Raw genomic sequence first — 22658 nt, 5'->3', positions numbered from 1 at the left:
GGCGAAGATACAACTATCCACCAAAGTTAAAATAAGGAAGACGTGGTATGATTGCCGAAGAGACAACTATCCACCAAAGTAAAAATAAGGAGATGGGGTATGATTGCCGAAGAGACAACTATCCACCAAAGTAAAAATAAGGAGATGTGGTATGATTGCCAATGAGACAACTATCCACCAAAGTAAAAATAAGGAGATGGGGTTTGATTGCCGATGGGACAACTATCCACCAAAGTTAAAATAAGAAAAGATGGAGTAAAAATAAGGAGATGGGGTAGATTGCCAATGAGGCACTATCCACCAAAGTATAAATAAGGAGATGGGTTTGATTGCCGAAGAGACAACTATCCACCAAAGTTAAAATAAGGAGATGAGGTATGATTGCCGATAAGACAACTATCCATCAATATAAAACTAAGGAGATGTGGTATTATTGCAAATGACACAACTATTAACCAAAGTAAAATTAGGGAGATGTGGTATAATTACCAACAAGACAACTATCCACCAAAGTTAAAATAAAGAGATGGGGTATAATTGCCAATAAGACAACTATCCACCAAAGTAAAAATAAGGAGATGGGGTTTGATTGCCGATGAGACAACTATCCACCAAAGTAAAAATCAGGAGATGTGGTATGATTGCCATAAAGACAACTATCCACCAAAGTAAAAATAAGGAGATTGGGTATGATTGCCAATAAGACAACTATCCACCAAAGTAAAAATAAGGAGATGGGGTTTGATTGCCGATGAGACAACTATCCACCAAAGTAAAAATCAGGAGATGTGGTATGATTGCCATTAAGACAACTATCCACCAAAGTAAAAATAAGGAGATTGGGTATGATTGCCAATAAGACAACTATCCACCAAAGTAAAAATAAGGAGATGGGATTTGATTGCCGATTAGACAACTATCCACCAAAGTTAAAATAAGGAGTTTGGGATATGATTGCCATTAAGACAACTATCCACCAAAGTAAAAATAAGGAGATGGGGTATGATTACCAATAAGACAACTATCCACCAAAGTAAAAATAAGGAGATGGGGTTTGATTGCCTAAGAGACAACTATCCACCAAAGTTAAAATAAGGAGATGGGATATGATTACCAATGAATCAACTATCCACCAAAGTAAAAAATAAGGAGATGTAGTATGGCTACCAATGAGACAACTATTCACCAAAGTAAAAATAAGGAGATGTGGTATGGCTCCCAATGAGATAACTATCCACTAAAGTAAAAATAAGGAGATGTGGTATGATTGCCAATGAGACAACTATCCACCAATGTAAAATAAGGAGATGTGGTATGATTGCCAATGAGACAACTATCCACCAAAGTAAAAATAAAGAGATGGGATATGATTGCCAATGAGACAACTATCCATCAAACAAAAAATAAGATGTGGTATGACTGCCAATGAGACAAATATCCACCAAAGAAAAGATAAGGAGATATTATATGATTGCCAATGAGACAACTATCTACCATAGAAAAAATAAGGAGATGTGGTATGGCTGCCAATGAGACAACTATCCACTGAAGTAAAAATAAGGAGATAGGATATGATTGCCAATGAGACAACTATCCACCAAAGTAAAAATAAAGAGATGTGGTATAATTGCCAATAAGACAACTATCAACCAAAGTAAAAACAAGGAGATGGGGTATGATTGCCAATGAGACAACTATCCACCAAACTAAAACTAAGGAGATTTGGTATGATTCCCAATCAGACAACAATCCACCAAAGTAAAAATAAGGAGATGTGGTATGATTGCCAATGCAATGAGACAACTATCCACCAAAGTAAAAATAAGGAGATGTGGTATGATTGCCAATGCAATGAGACAACTATCCACCAAAGTAAAAATAAGGAGATGGGGTATGGTTGCCAATGAGACAACTATCCACAAAAGTGAAAATAAGTAGACGTGGTATGATTGCCAATGCAATGAGACAACTATCCACCAAAGAAAAAATAAGGAGATCTGGCATGATTGCCAATGAGACAACTATCTACCTAAGAAAAATAAGGAGATGTGGTATCATTGCCAATGAGATAACTATCTTCTGAAAAGCAATTTAGTCACAAATCATATAAGGCTATTTATATGACAATGAAGTTGGATTTGAATTTAGGAATGCAGGGTGTTTTTCAGCCTGACATTTGTACCAAAATTTGTATGTTGAGACCGCCCTACTGTGTTTGTATACTGGTGTAACAATAGACTGGTGGTGAAAACATCGATAAATTTTCATGTTATATAAAGCTAAGCTGCATGTGCTTTGTAAAATTAGAGACAGAGTAGTGAAATGAATAGCTGTAGATATCAAACCTATTAGATAAATAACAGATCATACCAGTGAACAAAGAACATCAGCAGTTGTATGATCATTTTCAAATGGGTAATATATATGAAAATCAGACTTTGTGTGAAAACTGAGTAAAAGAGTTTAACAAACCACTGACCAAAAAAAAAAGTTAGGAAGAATTTTGTTCCTCATTCTTTGTGTGATTTGTTAACATTATTACTATAGATGTATGTCCATTATCTGTTGCAATCTTTAAAGGGGATTTCCCATCAAGTCTACATATCTGTGTATCTGCTCCTTTTTCTAACAATAAATGTACAATATCCTCATGTTCTACTTCACATGCATAAAATAATGGTGTGGTGCCATCTTCTTTTGTCATGTTGATGTTAGCATTATGGTCAAGAAGACAAATGACTACATCTGTCCTACCCATATAACTGGCTATGTGTAAAGGAGAAGAACCAGCTACTACATCAAAGGCATAATCTACTGACTTCTGACTGACATAATCTCTTACATGTGATGGTGTATTCTTTACCAGACTATCAAATAATAATTGTTTTACTTCGTCCAATGTTTTACTTGGATGGTTATTGAATGTATCTGTTATAGACTGTTTACTATTGATACAGATATTACAGTCAGCATTATTCTCTAATAGCAACTGTGTTATCTCTAGGTTTCCATTCAATGCACTGAAATATAAAGCATTGCCTCCATCATAGGTCTGGGCATTACTATTTGGTTTATGTTTAATTAACAGCTGGACTATACTGGTGTGGTTACTAATACATGACATGATCAGTGGTGTTAAGCCATCCTTGTTATATAGATCAACATGAGGATTCTTCTCTAACAGTAACTTTACTATTTCAGTATGTCCTTTATCACTTGCTGTATTCAGAGGACTCCAGTCATTATTGTTACATAGATCAACATTAGGATCCTTCTCTAATAGTAACTTTACTATATCAGTATGTCCTTTATAACTTGCTTTATTCAGAGGACTCCAACCATTGTTGTTACATAGATCAACATTAGGATCCTTCTCTAACAGTAACTTTACTATATCAGTTTGTCCATTCTGACTTGCCATGTTAAGTCCAGTAATCCTATCATCTCTACACTGATCCACATCCACATCATTATGTAACAACCACTGTAACATATCAGTATAACCAGTATAACAAGTAAGTATCAGTGGAGTATTACCTGATCCACAGTCCTCCTTTGGTATCACTGTATCCTTGGTGTTGGCTAATGTTACTTGTTGTGGTTTATCTAGTTGTAGTAAGTACTGTAATAACTGTTCTCTGAATGATGATACTTTCATATTATTGTTACTGAATACAGCTGACACCTTTCCTGCTGACCAGTCTTTTTTAAACCTAACTAAATATGATTCCAAATAATCATCTGGTATTTCAATAATGAAGTCTATGTTACTGTTCTTGTCATCTGGTGATTTCTGCCAAAAAAAAACGTTCATGTACTAAACCACTATCGCCATGGTCTATCAAACATTCTATCATTTTCTGACCAAAGTAATGAGCAAGGAAGTCAAACAGTTTATCATGTACAGTTCTATAAATACCATTCTGTTTACAGATAAATGTACCGTCTAGAGTGTCAAGTGCTTTCTTCAGTTTTGCCTTTGATGTACTTCTGTTGATTTCACAAGCATCACATGTGTCTTCTATGACATGTCGTTGTTCATCTGTCATTTTACCAAGGAACCATTTTTCTTTCAAATCATTATTAAAGATAACACATAAAGCAAGACTACATATTTTAAAGTTCCCTTCGTCACCAGCCTCACTTAATTTGTCTAGCTCATCTTTATAGACAACAAACGGATTTCTGAAAAATTCTTTCATACCTGAATTTTTTTGTGCATGATATAAGGAGCATAAAAGTGGAAAAAATTCACTATTTTGTGATAAATCATCAATATCTTTAACATTTGTACTAATATATGATTTTGCTATAGTTGTTTTCTCATCAGATGTAAGCCATAATTCATCTGATATCAAGTTACATTCACAAGATTTAAAAGGTGTTAATATCTTAAACTTATCATCTTTATAAACTTGTAACCTACAAGATACAATAATCTTACAACATTTGTCTACTATGATTTTGTTTATCACAGGTAACAGTTGTTTCCAGTTATCAATCTGTTGTTGGTTGGCCGTGTAATTTCCACAAATGTCATCTACAATGAAGACTGTCTTTTTACCAGGCTGGTAATAATCTCTTATGTCTGTTGGAGCATACACCGGTATTATTTTGTATCCCTTCTTCTGTAAAACAAGTGCTGTATGTCTACAGATAAAAGATTTCCCAACTCCTGCTGGGGCTGTTAAAGTCACACAATTATTGCCCTGTACACATTCCATGACATAATTACTGGCTCTGGTAGACACAAACTTCCTATCTTTCTTTTCCCAGTCTTCTAATTGTCCTTTTATCTGCTCTGAAAAATATAAGTATAATTAATAAAAAAAAATATTTCAATTCAACAATCTATTATTATTACATTAAAGTTGCAAACAGAGATAAATGGAGATTTCCCGTCTTCGAAACACCTACACCACTGAAAACTAAAGACTGAGCAAAAAAATATAATTTGAAACATTGATATTATCTTAAACATTATGAGAATCACTGAAAGATAAAAATCAGTTCAGGGTTAGGTGACAAAGAAAAGTGACCAGATATCAGGGTAAAGTCACACATGCTTACATTATTATCCTATGTCAAATAATAACACAGATCTCAACCTGAAAGTCTGGATATAAAAACAAATAATTGTCCCACACCTGGATAAAAAACATAGAAGCTCCAATGAGCCTGTATTACCCCTCACCTATACATACCAGATTTAAGACACACTTAAAAAAATTAGGGGAATGACGATTTCATTCATATTGACATATATGTTGAATTTGTGTTGCTGATTATTTTATAATTAAAAATTTAAGTTTATCCATTATAGATAAAATGATATAGGATAAAAGCACAAAACATTGGGGTCAACTCACAAGTTCAGTCAATTCAACTTATTGGTGGATCTTATTTTACTGATTATTTTTGCTATTTACATATCTACTATGAAAGGTTTTCGGGAAAAATAAAATAAACTAATAAATATATATTCAAGGGTAATAATCCATACAAGGAATCAACTGATAATTTAAATTTAGCCATCCAGAAACCAGAATGTTGCCAGAATTTTATTCAGTGCTATGATCTTGACCTTTGACTTACTGTGGAATCACTTATTTTCGTGGATTGAGGAAAAGTTGCATTTTCGTAGATATTTGATTTCGTGGTTTTGACAAAGTCTGCATACAAGCTTATAGCAATTTTGGATTCGTTGAACATTTAAATTCGTGGTTCACCTGTACACGCGAAAATTGGTATCAAATGAATAATAATGAATCCACAAAATAATAGGGATCTTCTTCACCATGAGGGTGAGGAAGACCTTAGGACACATCAATACCTACAAAATATCGTTAAAGCTTCTGCAGATGCCATCACGAGTTGGTTGATCGTTACAGAATATTTGTTTCACAGAAGACGACAGATGTGCTCAATTGTCGTGACCACAACCCTGTCCTCTTTTCCCGAATAAGACTTATCAATAGGTTTGTACCTACTGTGTATAAATTTTCATGGATTGAGAAAAATGCATTTTCGTGGATATTTGATTTCTTGGTTTTGACAATGGCTACTCACGAAATCCACAAAAATTGGTAACCAAAGATATAATAATGAATCCACAGTACATGAGCAACATGAAGGGTGCCACATCTGGAGCAGGATTCACCAACTCTTCCAGAGCACATGAAATCACCACTGGTTTTTTGTGGGGTTTGTTTTGTTCAGTTTTTAGTTTTTTATGCTAAGTTTTGTGTACTGGTGTTTGTCTTCTCATTGTTTTTGTTTTTGCCATCCCTTGGCATTGTCAGATTATTTTTCAACTTATGGTTTTGAATATCTCTTTTGTATCTTTTGTCTCTCTTCTACCATCTACAATATAAAAAAGTGTATTATATTGAAAAACTTGTTTAAACCTTTTCCTGCAAAGAATGTGCAAAGTTGCAGAGGAGCTGTCATTTTTATTGTCAAGTTAGAAGTTGTCATTAATACATGATCTAATAATATACCTCTTATATTCCTTGGGATAATTTCCTCCTGTTCAGTTTCTTTCTCGTCTTGTTCTGGAATAAGAACAAATAGACTATTTGAAAATATATATCTAGAAATTCTCATGAAGTAGTAAAAAATATGATATATATATATATCAATTATATATGACCTGAGGAATCTGATACTGGTCACATGGTTGAATCTGGTATCCAATATTAGTTCAAAATACATCAACTGTCAAAAACTAATTACATTTTTAACCAGGCATTTGATACTGATCACATTTCCATCAGGCATCTAAAACTGATTGAATTTAACATCAGACAACTGCAACTTATTACATTTAATATCACACAACTAGAACTGATTACGTTTAACATCAGACAACTAAAACTGATTACTATCAACCTTAGACAACTTAAATTGATTACATTTAACTTCAGACAACCAAAATCGAATACATTTAACATCAGACAACTGAAACTTATTACATTTAACATCAGACAACTGAAACTTATTACATTTAACATCAGACAACTGAAACTGGATACATTTAACATCTCACAACTGAAACTGGATACATTTAACATCTGACAACTGAAACTTATTACATTAAACATCAGACAACTGAAACTGGATACATTTAACATCAGACAACTGAAACGTATTACATTTGACATCAGACAACTAAAATGGTAACATTTAACATAAGACAACTGAAACTGATTACTTTTAACATCAGACAACTAAAACTGATTACTATCAACCTTAGACAACTTAAATTGATTACATTTAACTTCAGACAACCAAAATCGAATACATTTAACATCAGAAAACTGAAACTTATTACATTTAACATCAGACAACTGAAACTGGATACATTTAACATCAGACAACTGAAACTGGATACATTTAACATCAGACAACTGAAACTGGATACATTTAACATCAGACAACTGAAACTGGTTACATTTAACATCAGACAACTGAAACTTATTACATTAAAAATCATACAACTGAAACTGGATACATTTAACATCAGACAACTAAAACTGGTAACATTTAACATTAGACAACTGAAACTGATTACTTTTAACATCAGACAACTTAAATTGACTACATTTAATATCAGACAACTAAAATTGATTAAATTTAACTTCAGACAACTGAAACTGGATACATTTAACATCAGACAACTGAAACTCATGACATTTATCATCAGAAAACTGAAACTGGTTACAGTTGACTTCAGACAACTAAAACTGACTACATTTGACATTCGACAACTAAAACTGGTTACATTTAACATCAGACAACTGAACTGGTTACATTTAACATTCGACAACTGAAACTGATTACTTTTAATATCAGACAACATTAATTGACTACATTTAATACCAGACAACTAAAACGGATTAAAATTAACTTCAGTCAACTGAAACAGGATACATTTAACATCAGACAACTGAAACTAATTACATTATACATCTGTACACTAAACCTGATTACATGTAACTTCAGACAACTAAAACTGATTACATTTAACATCAAACAACTAAAACTGATTACATTGAACATTTGACAACTGAAACTGATTACTATTAACATTTGACAACTGAAACTGATTACTATTAACATTTGACAACTTAAATTGATTACAATTGACATCAAACAACCAAAACTGATTACTTTTAACATCAAACAAATAAAATTGATTACTATCAATATAAGAAAACTTAAATTGATTACATTTAACATCAGACAACTGAAACTGATGACATTTAACTTCAGACAACTGAAACTGATTACATTTTACTTCAGACAAATTAAATTGATTACTATCAACAAACGACAACTTAAATTGATTACACTGAACATTTGACAACTGAAACTGATTACTATTAACATTTGACAACTAAAATTGATTACAATTGACATCAAACAACCAAAACTGATTACTTTTAACATCAGACAACTAAAATTGATTACTATCAACATAAGACAACTCAAATTGACTACATTTAATGTCAGACAACTAAAACTGATTAAATTTAACTTCAGACAACTGAAACTGATTACATTTAACATTAGACAACTGAAACTGATTACTATTAATATCAGACAACTTAAATTGAATACATTTGACATCAAACAACCAAAATTGATTACATTTAACAACAGACAACTTAAACTTATTACATTAAACATCAGATAACCAGAACTGATTACTTTTAACATAAGACAACTAAAATTGATTACTATCAACATAAGACAACTTAAATTGATTACATTTAACATCAGACAACTGAAACTGATGACATTTAACTTCAGACAACTGAAAGTGATTATATTTTACTTTAGACAACTTAAATTGATTATTATCAACAAAAGACAACTTAAATTGATTACTTTTAACATCAGACAACTGAAACTGACTACATTTAACATCAGACAACTAAAACTGATTACTTTGAACATCAGACAACTTAAATTGACTACATTTAATATCAAACAACCAAAACTGATTAAATTTAACATCAGACAACTGAAACTGGTTACATCTTACATCAAACAACTGAAACTGACTACATTTGACATCAGACAACTGAAACTGGTTACATTTGACATCAGACAACTGAAACTGATTACATTTAAATTCAGACAACTGAAACTGATCACAATTAATATCAAACAACCAAAACTGGTTATTTTCAACATCAGACAACTGAAACTGACTATATTTGACATCAGACAACTGAAATTGGTTACATCTTACATCAAACAACTGAAACTGATTACATTTGACATCAGACAACTGAAACTGGTTACATTTGACATCAGACAACTGAAACTGATTACTTTGAACATCAGACAACTTAAATTGACTACATTTAATATCAAACAACCAAAACTGACTACATTTGACATCAGACAACTGAAACTGGTTACATTTAACATCAGACAACTGAAACTGATTACATTTAAATTCAGACAACTGAAACTGATCACAATTAATATTAAACAACCAAAACTGGTTATTTTCAACATCAGACAACTGAAACTGACTATATTTGACATCAGACAACTAAAACTGACTATATTAGACATCAAACAAATAAAACTGATTACATTTGACTTCAGAAAACTGAAACTGGTTACATTTAACATCAGGCAACTAAACGGATTAAATTAAAGTTCAAACAATTAAAACTGGTTACATTTAAATTCAGACAACTGAAACTGATTACAATTAATATCAAACAACCAAAACTGATTACTTTTAACATCAGACAACTAAATGTGACTACATTTGCATTCAAACAACTGAAACTGGTTAAATCTTACATCAAACAACTGAAAGTGATTACATTTAATATCAGACAACTGGAACTGATTACATTTGACTCCAGACAACTAAAACTGGTTACATTTAACATTAGACAACTGAAAGTGATTACATTTGACATCAAACAACTGAAAGTGATTACATGTAACATCAGGCTACTAGAACTGATTACATTTCACTTAAGACAAATTAAACTGACTGCATTTGACATCAAACAACTGAAACTAACTACATTTAAATTCAGACAACTGAAACTGATCACATTTAACATCAAACAACAACAAAAATTATTACTTTAAGCATCATACAACTAAAAATGACTACATTTTAACTCAGACAACCGAAACTGATTACTTTTAACATCAGACAACTGACTGATCACATTGAACAGCAGACATTTAAAACGGGTTACATTTGACATTAGCCAACTAAATTATTATTATTATTATTATACAGTATTTATAACAGCGCATTATATAATATAAAAATTACCCTTAGCGCTTTACAACATATATCCATTCACATATATAAGTATTAACAATAAAATATGAAAGTCCTAAAACAAACAGATTTTAAAAATATTGCATAAAACTATACTATTAAATTTACCGATAAACAATAAATTTATATAAAATGGCCATGGTAAAATTAAAAGGAGATATTAAAACCGTACCAATACAAACTTGAAAAATATTTGTTAATAAATGTGGATAGTGTCCACATGTGGACACAGATGATGCCCTCGCTTGCATATCATATAGTTATAAAGGGACATAACTGAAGAATGGTAAAAGTGACACTACCCAAATTTGAACTTGATCTGAGTTTTGTGGTAATAAGCATTGTGTTTACGTCTCATAACATTTGGTTGAGGATAACTTAAGTAGAGAACAGAAACTAAAAATTCAGCAATTTTTCTATTTGTAAACACGCATAACTCTAGAACGGTTCTGTATAAGTTTTATAATATTTGGTTGAGACAAAAAGAACGGAAACGAAAAATTCAGCAATTTTTATGTTTATAAAGGGACATAACTCAAGAATGGTAAAAGTGTCACCACCAAATTTCGTACTTAATCTGTATTATGTAGTAATAAGCATTGTGTATAAGTTTCATAAGATTTGGTTGACGCAAACTAAAGTTAGAAAACGGAAACAAAAAATTGTACTTGATCTTAGTTTTCTGAATGAATATTGTGTATACTAAGATTTCATAATGTTTGGTTGGGGCAAACTTAAGGTACAGAATAGAAACTAAAGATTTTGCAATCTTTCAGTTTATAAAGGGGCATAACTCAATAATGGTTAAAGTGACACTACCCAAATTCAACTTGATCTGTGTTTTATCAGTTAAAGTCAAAATTAAACATTGCATTGTATAAAGTATTGATTGAAGTTAATTCAACTATAATCATGAACAAAGGAAGATAACTCCAATTTTAAAAATTACTTGATATTTAGAAGAAAATACAAATTTAGCAATTTTTTCCATTTATAAAGGGGCATTACTCTAGAACCAAAATTCAAACTTGATCTGTGTTTTGTGGTAATAAGCATTGTGTATAAGTTTCATAACATTTGGTTGAGGCAAACTTAAGTTAGAGAACGGAAACCAAAAATTTTGCAATTTTTCCATTTATAAAGGAGCATAACTCTAGAATGGTTAAAATGACGCCACCAAAATTCAAACTCGATCTGTGTTCTGTGGTAATAAGCATTGTGTATAAGTTTCATAACATTTGGTTGAGGCAAACTAAAGTTAGAGAACGGAAACCAACTTTGGGACGTACGGACGGACGTACGTACAGACGGACAAGGGTTACACTTAATGCCCCCCTCTGCTATGGCGTGGGCATAAAAAGATAAAAATTACCAATAAAAGTAAGTTAAAAATTCAAAAAATAATTGCTTTAAAGTTCAAAAATTACAATGATATAGAAATATTTTAAGAACTATGAAAAGCATGTCTGAATAAATGAGTTTTCAGGTTTTTCTTAAAAACATTCACAGAATGGATGTTTCGTAGATCACTTGGCCAATCATTCCACAGAACAGCTGCCGCTTTGTCGAATCTTCTTTCCCCATATGTTTTAGTTCTTACACATGGCGTTGTTAAGATCATGGCGTTGTTAAGATCATGGCATTTTCATATCTAAGTGCTCGCATTGGTTTGTATATATGAACGAGTTCTTGTAGGTAGACCGGTGCCTCCTCGTTCAAAGCCTTGAACACATTCACAAGAAGTTTATACTGGCATCGATACATTACGGGCAGCCAATGAAGAGACTTCAGGATTGGTGTGATGTGGTCGTACTTCCTCTTCCTTGTAATGACCCTGGCTGCTGTGTTTTGGACTCGCTGTATTCTTTGAATAGATGTTGCTGGGAGTCCATACAGTAATGTGTTCCCATAATCCAAACGAGAGGTCACTAGAGAGCATACTAACGTTTTGCATGCTTCTTCGGTAATAAATGGACGAATTCGACTAAAGATGATAACATTTGACATCAGAGATCTTAAACAAATTATATTTAACATCAGCCAACTAAAACTGATTACTTTTGACATCAGCTACATAAAACTGATTACATTTGACATCAGCCAACTAAAACTGATTACATTTGACATCAGCTAACTTAAACTGAATACATTTGACATCAGACAACTGAAAGTGACTACATTTTAACATCCGACAACTAAAACTGATTACTGTTAACATAAGACAACTGAAATTGATTACATTTAATATCAGACAACTAAAACTGATTACATTTAACATCAGACAACTGAAACTGATTACTATTAACATAAGACAACTTAAACTGATAGCATCTGATATCAAACAACTGAAACAGATTACATTTGACATCAAACAACTGACACAGACTAAATTTAACATCAGACAAGTAAAACTGGTTACATTTAACATCAAACAACTAAAACTGATTACATTTAACATTAGACAACTGAAAATGATTCCATCTGACATAAAACAACTGAAACTGAAACTAATAATTTTAACATTACTTTATGTCATATATCAATATGCATTTAGAAATGAATCACGTTATTTACAAGATAAAATAAAATTGTGAAATACAATTTATTCAGATATCATTTCTAATTCAATTTATTTCTCACAACAATACAACGATATATGTTTTGTTCTGAAATGTGAATGACTGCAGAAAGACGGTTTATGTATTTAACAGCAAAGTAAGCGCGTATTCTGCAAAACATTCCTAACTGGGATTAGAATTTGAATAATCTAGTTTTCCCTAACTAGGCTGATTTGAATAGCAATACTGATTTTTTTTTATTATTTCTATGTGCAGATTCAACGCCAAATTCCACAGCGACATCAGGCTTCAGTGTAGGAACGACAGCAAGCTTCAGTGTAGGAAAAGGCCCATGCTGAGAGTAGTGAACAATGATACACTAATACGTTATTATTGTATAGTTGTTCAATCAATAAAACAATTAAATTAAATTATTGAATGTTGAATTGATTTTAATTCTGAATAAAGCCTGACAGAAACATCTCTTGCTGTCTTAGTGCATAAAGCTTTTACTATAGAATGTGACATTAACATGACCAAATTAAGGAACGGAAAAGGGGCAATCACAAACCATAACTCGTAGACAAATAGACAACACCATTGCCAACATAAATAGACAAGACATAGTAAACTAAAGATTCACCTAATCGACCCCCCCCCCCCTTTTTTTACGACCTTACTGAAAATTCGTTTTTATGACGTCACTGTTACGTCTGTATATGTAATTGTTAGTAATGTTCTCCTTCGCTATGCTCATATGAACATAAACATTGTCTTAATAATGCGTAAATAAAACAAAAAGCAATGTGGGATGAGAAATTGCACTGATCAGTTTCGACTATATATACGTGTCGATCTGATCAGTGAATTTTTCTCGACAAGAGAAAAGGCACAAAATTGAAAGATATATATGTATGAAAACCAAATTACCGAGTCTAGGCGCATGTAAATATTTATACGCCAAATTAAGAAATGAATGTAAAGTACGTAATTTCAACGTCAGTAATAGGTCGTATAGACGTCGAAAATTACGTCAGGAAGACGTATTTCATACCATCCATTTCTATGTAAAAATAACGTTAGTTAGTGACGTAAACAAGACTAAAAATTACTTTCAAGTTAAGTTGTACTGACGTAATTGTGTTTGCTGGGTAGTGTCATTATCCAATATATGACATAAAAATTATGGTATTATTAATAAATTGCTTCGCTGAGCGCAGCTGGATGCAACTTCAGAGGTCCAACCCTGAACAGTTGGGGCAAAAATGGACACAATATTCGTGCTTGATACAGGTTTGAATTTGGATTGTAATTCAATATTTGACACATAATAGGTTTCTAACACAGAATATCTGTAGTCAAAGAACTTAGAATTGGTTATATAATTTGAATTTATATTCAATTTTTTGCTTTTGTGCAATACACTTTGCTGTTGCGTATTGACCCCCCCCCCCCCCCCCCCACTTTTTTTTTGCAAAAAAAAATAATATTTGAAATCTGAAATGAGAAAGAATTGACTCCTCACAATTTCTTTTTATCCCCCCCCCCCCCCACCCCCCACCCCCAAAATTTCTTTTTACCCCCCCACCCCCAAAATTTGTTTTCACCTCCCCCCCCCCCTTTTCCCCAAAAATAAATCTGGTCATAATCTCAATTCAAATTTCCAATGGAGTTTGCAACCATAATTACCCATTTAAATACATCATAAAAGTCTTAATATAGAAAATGACAAACAAAATCATGGCTAAAATTAATATTCCTTAATAGTAACTTCTAAAAATAAACTGACAACTAATCATCTCAAGACAATACAACATTTCTTTATACATAATTTAAAAGCAGTGTAAGGGAGGTAATCAAAACATTGTGTTTGGATTACCTCCCTTACACTGCTTTTAAATTGTCTTAAAAAATTGAAAAGAACACGTTTAATAATTTCATGCGTCCGAAGCGCTTTTCTGGATTTACCTTCATCAGGAACGCTCAATGCCAAACATTTGAAATCCAAGGGATGCATAAGTACCGAAACAGTTGAAGAGCTATATGACAAAAATACCTAAAACAAATAGCCAAATTCATCTAAGGTCAACATTGCCTGAGGGAGTTGAAACCTTAATTTCTTTATAATTTCAAAATTTATAAACGGACAATTTTAGAAAGTTTGTTATAAATCATGTCAGTACCGAAGTACTGACTACTGGGCTGATGATAACCTCGTGGACTGATAGTCCATTAGCAGAGGTATCGACCCAGTGATGTAAAAAATTGAAAAGAACACGTTTAATAATTTCATGCGTCCGAAGCGATTTTCTGGATTTACCTTCACCAGGAACGCCTAATGCCAAACATTTGAAATCCAAGGGATGCATAAGTACCGAATCAGTTGAAGAGCTATATGACAAAAATACCTAAAACAAATAGCCAAATTCATCTAAGGTCAACTTTGCCTGAGGGAGTTGAAACCTTAGTTTCTTTATAATTTCAAAATTTATAAACGGACAATTTTATAAAATTTAAGTAATTTCCATTAACCAGGAAACCCTTGTTTTTCCCCCTTTTTCCCCCTTAATTCCTTAACGGTTTGAGCCATAACGGTTTTTGAGATATAAGCCAAAAACTGCATTTGACCCCTATGTTCTATTTTTAGCCATGGCGGCCATGTTTGTCAATGGATCAAAACTTCGGATATAAACTAGATACCCTAAGGAACATTTAGTTAAAGTTTGAAGGTATTTGGCCTTGTAGTTTCAGAGGAGAAGATTTTGAAAAAGTTTACGACGACAGATGACGACAGACGACGGACGTCAAGTGATGGCAAAAGCTCACACGGGGCCCGAAGGCCCCGGTGAGCTAAAAACTGGAACGCTATAAAACAAGGAATGACTAAAATAATGTTTTAAAGAAATATATTCACTGAAATATATGCATCTTGACTAGAATGCTTTCATGAGTAGAGTACTTTCATCAGAAAAATGTAGATATTGAAGCTTTATAAACACCTGCCCAGGCTGTTTATCTAAGAGTGTTTTCAATAAAAAAAAATTAGTCATTGAATCTTCTACAGTTGAACAAAAAAGGCAACTTAAAAAACATATTAAACATCTGACTGTTTTCCAATTTCTAACAATATTTAATTATACATGTAATAAGATTATATTTTGAAAGATATGTTCATGCTAGGCTTCATTGAAAACCAAAATGTTTTTTAGACTTCGTGGTTAAATCCTTGGCAACCCTTTAAAAGTAAATGGTCTGCACTGAAATGTTTTAACTGCACACAAAACTTGGCAGAATAGCTCCTAAGGGAATGTTTCAATTCTATATTCACACAGGCCACTCAGTTTGGGTAAATTTAATATTGTAAGAGAGAATGATTGCAACTAGTGGGCCAGCCACCTTTATATAAAGGAGCATACTCATTGCGAGAGAAGATAGATTTCATATAGAGAGAGAGTATATTTATTTTTCAAGCTAACCATTCATTTTATCTACATATTTGTGTAGTTTGGGTGGCTTCTAATTGATTTGGCATTGTCTATCCATTAATATTTCTGTTCTGTACAGGTGTTTTTACAGGTATCAATGAAGTCTTGGAGGAGTGGTTTCATCTTTGTTGTCTTCACAACGATTTATAGAAAATATGGCATACTTCAGGTTGCTGTCGAATTGTTTAACCACTGATATTAGTTCCATAAAGTCAGGCTCTAAATATTCTGTACCCAATTTGTTTGAGACAGAAATGGTTTTGTCGGTTTTATAAATTTCTGCTGCATCATCGTCCATGATATCTAGCTGACATCGAAGACATTACTCCATGTGCAACTCTTCTTGAATCTGTATAAACAGTTTACTATTAAACTTTTTTGTTTGTAATTTGTCTTAATATTGACAGAAAACGACAGTGTAAAGTACTCCTCCATGACTTCATTGATACCTGTACCTAAACGATCTCCATGTGCTTCACCATTAAACGGTCAGATGAACGCTTGACGGGAAAGAAAGAAAAACCGAACTTGAAAAAACTTAGACTTTAAATCAATTCTGGAAACAACCAAATGTACCAGATCGTGTCGATAGAAGTATTAAAAATAATAAAATTTCTTCAAATAAATGTCGGGCGGATTTTCAATGGTCGGGTGGGTAAACTGCAAACAAACAATATTTTAATTTAAGCCTAATTTTTGGGGATATGCACATCTACATATGATGTCCTTATTATCTACAAATTTAAGTTTCAGGAAATTCTGTTGTGTGGTTTCAGAGATGTTGCGATGACAAACTGTTGCATTAGTATATTTAGGCCAAAATTCTAACTTCAAAAGGGCATAACTCCAAGAAAAACTAGAGGCTCTAAAGAGCCTGTGTCGCTCACCTTGGTCTATGTGCATATTAAACAAAGGACACAGATGGATTCATGACAAAATTGTGTTTTGGTGATGGTGATGTGTTTGTAGATCTTACTTTACTGAACATTCTTGCTCCTTACTATTATCTCTATCTATAATGAACTTGGCCCAGTAGTTACAGTGGAAAATATTTTGTAAAAATTTACAAAAATTTACAAAATTTATGAAAATTGTAAAAAATTGATTATAAGGGCAATAACTCCTTAAGGGTTTAATTGACAATTTTGGTCATGTTGACTTATTTGTAGATCTTACTTTGCTGTACATTATTGCTGTTTACAGTTTATCTCTATCTATAATAATATTCAAGATAATAACCAAAAACGGCGAAATTCCTTAAAATTACCAATTCAGGGGCAGCAACCCAACAACGGGTTGTCAGATTCATCTGAAAATTTCAGGGCAGATAGATCTTGACCTGATAAACAATTTTACCCCTGTCAGATTTGCTCTAAATGCTTTGATTTCAGAGATATAAGCCAAAATCTACATTTTACCCCTATGTTCTATTTTTAGCCATGGCGGCCATCTTGGTTGGTTGGCCGGGTCAACGGACACATTTTTTAAACTAGGTACCCCAATAATGATTGTGGCCAAGTTTGGTTTAATTTGGCCAAGTAGTTTCAGAGGAGAAGATTTTTGTAAAAGTTAACGACGACGACGGACGACGACGACGGACAACGGACGCCAAGTGATGAGAAAAGCTCACTTGGCCCTTTGGGCCAGGTGAGCTAAAAATAGAATCATAATTTCCTGTTAATATGCACATCTACATCATGTACATATTATGTCCTTATTATCTACAAAGTTTCAGGAAATTCTGTTGTGTGGTTTCAGAGGAGTTGCGATGACAAAATGTTGAAGTTGTATATTTAGGCTAAAATTCTAAATAAGCTGCAAGAGCAGACCTAGCCATTAGTGTCCCATAAATTCTTTTTTAAATACTTAGTAAGAATATTCAGTAGTGAAAGTAACCCTTTAATTATTACATGACGCTTTCTTTTTATCTTATTGGCTCATCACAAAAGGCACATTTTCATGGATTTAATATTTAGAAAAAATATCTAACACAAATAAAATAAACATAAATAAAAAATAGGAAATAAACTGTAAACAAGAGAAAGATTAAAAAAAAGAACTAAATTAAAAGTTAGCTTTGAAAATAGTAAAGTATTCATGTACAACAAAATACAAAATGTCTGAATTTGACAAATACATTGTATATTCTAAAAATAATTTGGAAAACAGAAAAATATTATGATAAATGCGACTAAGTGACCATTTCTTGGAAATAAAGAGAAGGTGGATATAAAAAAATTCACAGAGAAAATAGAATTTGTATACATTGTAATATTAATGAGGCTGAAAATGAAACCCATGTTTTCTTAACATGTGAAATTAATAAATCTTAACATTAACCAATTTATTTGTCCAAAACTCAAAATATTAAAATTTTGTTGAAAACTCCTTTTCACCAATCATCATACACATGATTCACAATTGTTTCCCCTAATTGAGTGGACTCCTCTAAAAACAATAAATAAATTTATGGTTGTATAATTGATTGATAGTAGTTATCTTTACGTCCAGTGTCAATTACTTCATTCTGGTTCAGGACAAAATTTTAACAATAAATGCAAAAGCTAAGTCCTGCTATAAGGAGTCCACCATGATTTAGGGAGTGTTAGTGAGAATCTCACTAGAAAATAAGGGTATATTAGATAGGGACAGAAATTTGGCTGGAGAATACCAAGGAATCCCTAAAAGAGTTGTTGCAAGGGCTATTAACCGAGTGACACTCTCTTCTGACAGTGGATTTAACTCTCATTCTTACCAGACATTTCTGTGCATTTATACATCCTGCAGTCTAGTGAATATCATTATCATAATTGTTTTTGCTGTTTTTTTGTTTGTTTTTTGTTTTAGTGTCAATCAGGTTGTTAGTTTTCTCTTCTGAATTGTTTCACACTTAAATTTGTAATCCCGGGGCTTTTAATAGTTTACTATATAGTATTGATTTTACTCATTGTTGAAGGTCGAGTGGTGACTTTTAGTTGTTTATATCCTCAATCTTGTATTTCTGCATTTGGTGGATAGTTGTCTCATTGGCAATAATACCACATCTCCTTCATACTATATTGTTTGAGAAACTTTAATTCTATTTTTCAGTGAACTTTTCATTTTCTTTCTTATATTTACGATATTTAACTACTTGTTATGACGGTTGCCGAGTTGTCTAAGAAGTTTAATTACTGTATCACTAGCCTGGCAACATTGAGGTTATGAGTTTGAATCTTGCACATATCATGTGCACTCAACTTCAATCTTAATTGACTAGGAATGTCAGTTTTGCTACCAAAGGTCGTGGTTATCACTGGCTTCCTGCATTAACTAAAACTGACCGCCATAAAATAGCACAATGCTGGAAGTGGCGTTAACATCATTCAATCAAGTCTTGAGTAACATGATGGGTACGATAAGTGGAGTAAGAACTGCTTACCGTTGTACTGTAATTCAGAAACTATTGTGACATTTCTATTAATGAATGCAAATAATGTGTCTGGGGGAATTAGAACACGCATTCTGATATCTGAAACATATATATGTATATGCAACTTTTCCCAATATCAAAATAATTTATCTTGCAATTTTGTCCAATCTTTAATAAACAGCTGCGCCATGAGCGCATGATACGCCCGTCGTCTTGTGTGTGAATTTTTATGCAATAAGCATAAATAGTTTCTGACATACGGTGTGACATGCGAAAACCCTCTTTTTTTTTTACAAAAAACTTAATATCTCTAAAATAAAATTTTGAATCAAAACCAAAAAGTATACAGATCTTTAGATTAATATAACTAAGAAGTGTGTAAAATTTTAAGCAATAATCATAAATCGTTTTTGAGATACGGCGTGAAATGTGAAAAACCCCTCCCCCTTTTTTTACAAAATACTCAATAACTCAAAAATAAAATTTTGAATCATCACCAAAAAGTATACAGATCTTAAGGTTAATATAACTAAGAAGTGTGTAAAGTTTTAAGCAATAATCATAAATTGTTTTTGAGATACAGCGCCACATGTGAAAAACCCCTCCCCCTTTTTTAACAAAATATTCAATATCTCTAAAATAAAATTTTGAATCATCACCAAAAAGTATACAGATTTTAAGGTTAATATAACTAAGAAGTGTGTAAAGTTTTAAGCAATAATCATAAACTGTTTTTGAGATACGGCGCGACATGTGAAAAAAAACACACACCTGTTTTAGTTACTAAGTCCCGTAACTCAAAAAGTTGTAATCTTATTTTCACCAAAAAGTATACAGATCGTTTGACCATCATAAGAAACAACTATGTTAAGTTTCATGAAATTTGGATAAGTCATTCTCAAGTTACGGTGCGACATGTTTACGCCGGACAAACAGACGGACAGACAGACAGACGGACGCCGGACATTTGTATTCCATAATACGTCCCGTCAAAAATTTGACGGGCGTATAAAAATCGCAATAATAAATGCACGCAATAAATTCTGAATTAACAGTATTTAAACAGATTTTATATAGGGTTCATGTTTCTCAATCTTTAACTTTATCCCTTCATAGTAACATCTTAAAACTTTCTCACATATATATATATGCATAATTTCTTATCAGAGACTATTATATAATTTCGTCAGTAATATTTAATTAATCACTAGATTACCTTGTAAATGGTCAAGAATCTTTTTAACTTGTTTTAGCAGGACAGGACTCAATCTAATATCTATAACAGCAGGATTTTCCTTTCCACCAATTCTCATAAAAATCTGTTTACAAATAAAACAAAAAACATAAAACTGATTTAAGAAATCTAATTCCATTGCATACAGATAAACAGGTCTTACACCATTCCATAAACCACCTTGGACACATGAAATTTATAATGTGTTGTTTTTATTTTTTTTCTCCTGTCTAAAAAGAGTTCTATGCCATAACAAAATGTCCTCCGCTGCTCTTCAACTAAATAATCGATAATAAACTTAACATAACCATATTAATTTGAATCAAACATCCACCAATAAATCAATCTAGATTTCAAATCATTAATGAATAGCCTTTATACCACAATAGTAAAACAAAACACCAACAAAGATACCTGCAAAATTTAAAAAGTTACATTGTCTACTTCACAAAATGAATGAATATGAAAAGGCCCCCGTGTAGCACTATGATACAATAGGCAGAGAATGGTAAAAGTTACAAAACTACTACAAAAATTGTGAAATCAAAATCGGGGGCCTTGTATGGTTAACTACACAAAAAGTCTCAGAGTGTTACTATGCTACAATAAGTTTCATAAAATTAATGACTTTTTAAAAACATAGGGCTTATTACTTAGGTATAGGGGCTTAGCAAAATCTTGAGGTAAAAGTCCTAGGCTTGTACCTGGCTAGAATAAAAAACAACCCTGGTCTTCTCAGGTATCTTAACTATCATTCCAATAACATTTTTAAATATTTGGCAGCAAAGAAATGAAATGGACCTGGAATTTTCAGTCTACAAAAAATGTTAAAAGGTCGAAGAAAATTAAAGAAAAAATTATAGCAAAACCTCACAACTGCCCTTTGAAGTCAGTCCACCAGCGATCATCTTTCTTTTAACCAAGATTATATTATAGATAAATCATATATTAAGACTAATGTAATTAACTTTATAACGGATTGACAAGGTTGTGTTACAAATCATTACATCCAAACAAACACTTAACATACATAAAACAATAACTTACAGCTTGTATTTTTTCAACAAATTGTTTATATTGATGTGAATCCATCGATGACTTTTTAATGATCTTTTTATACCAAGATTGTAGTCTATATAAGTCTGCTGCTAAACTGGTATCATTGCTCTCTGGTTCTGTATTTGGAATCTGTACAGCTTTAACCATAGAAACTAATGTAACCAGTGTCTGGAATCCTGGTCTGTTTGTTAGTGAAGGTACTGTGGCTGTTGTAATAAATAATTATACAAAAATAAAATAACAGAGTTCCAATGTCCACCCCGTTTCACATATTTAATCTGTCTATGGGCAATAACCAAAAAGAACTTTTTTTTATTTTTTCAAATTTTTCATGAATATCTAAGAGAATTTATGAAGGCATAAGAGCAAATGGAATGCAATTTCCGATATAATTAATATTTGTAAAAATCAGCACTGAATTCTAAATTTGTCCAAGACATTGCTTATATAACCCTATTGTACACATAAGGGGACATAAGGGGACTTACAATACAACTGTTCATATAAAAAGTGAAACTGCGAGCTACTGCTCACTGATGATACCCCCACCCAAATATGCGTTTGGAATATTTAAACCATA

The 22658-nt window shown here is 32.3% G+C and overlaps 1 protein-coding gene across 1 annotated transcript in view; it reads right to left on the bottom strand.

The window, feature by feature from the left end:
• Positions 1–1302: 1302 nt before the first annotated feature.
• Positions 1303–22658, bottom strand: part of LOC127705092 (uncharacterized) — a 189936-nt gene continuing 168580 nt past the window's right edge. The window contains exon 12 of the mRNA XM_052209360.1: positions 1303–2619. Coding sequence (XP_052065320.1) covers positions 2492–2619 — 128 coding nt within the window. The 3' untranslated portion in view covers positions 1303–2491. The remainder of the gene's footprint in view (positions 2620–22658) is intronic.

The sequence above is a fragment of the Mytilus californianus genome, unplaced genomic scaffold (genome assembly GCF_021869535.1).
Source record: "Mytilus californianus isolate M0D057914Y unplaced genomic scaffold, xbMytCali1.0.p SCAF_6, whole genome shotgun sequence".
Taxonomy (NCBI): Eukaryota; Metazoa; Mollusca; class Bivalvia; order Mytilida; family Mytilidae; genus Mytilus; species Mytilus californianus.
The sequence above is the reverse complement of the archived record's forward strand: the minus strand, read 5'-3'. Positions and strand labels throughout refer to the sequence as shown.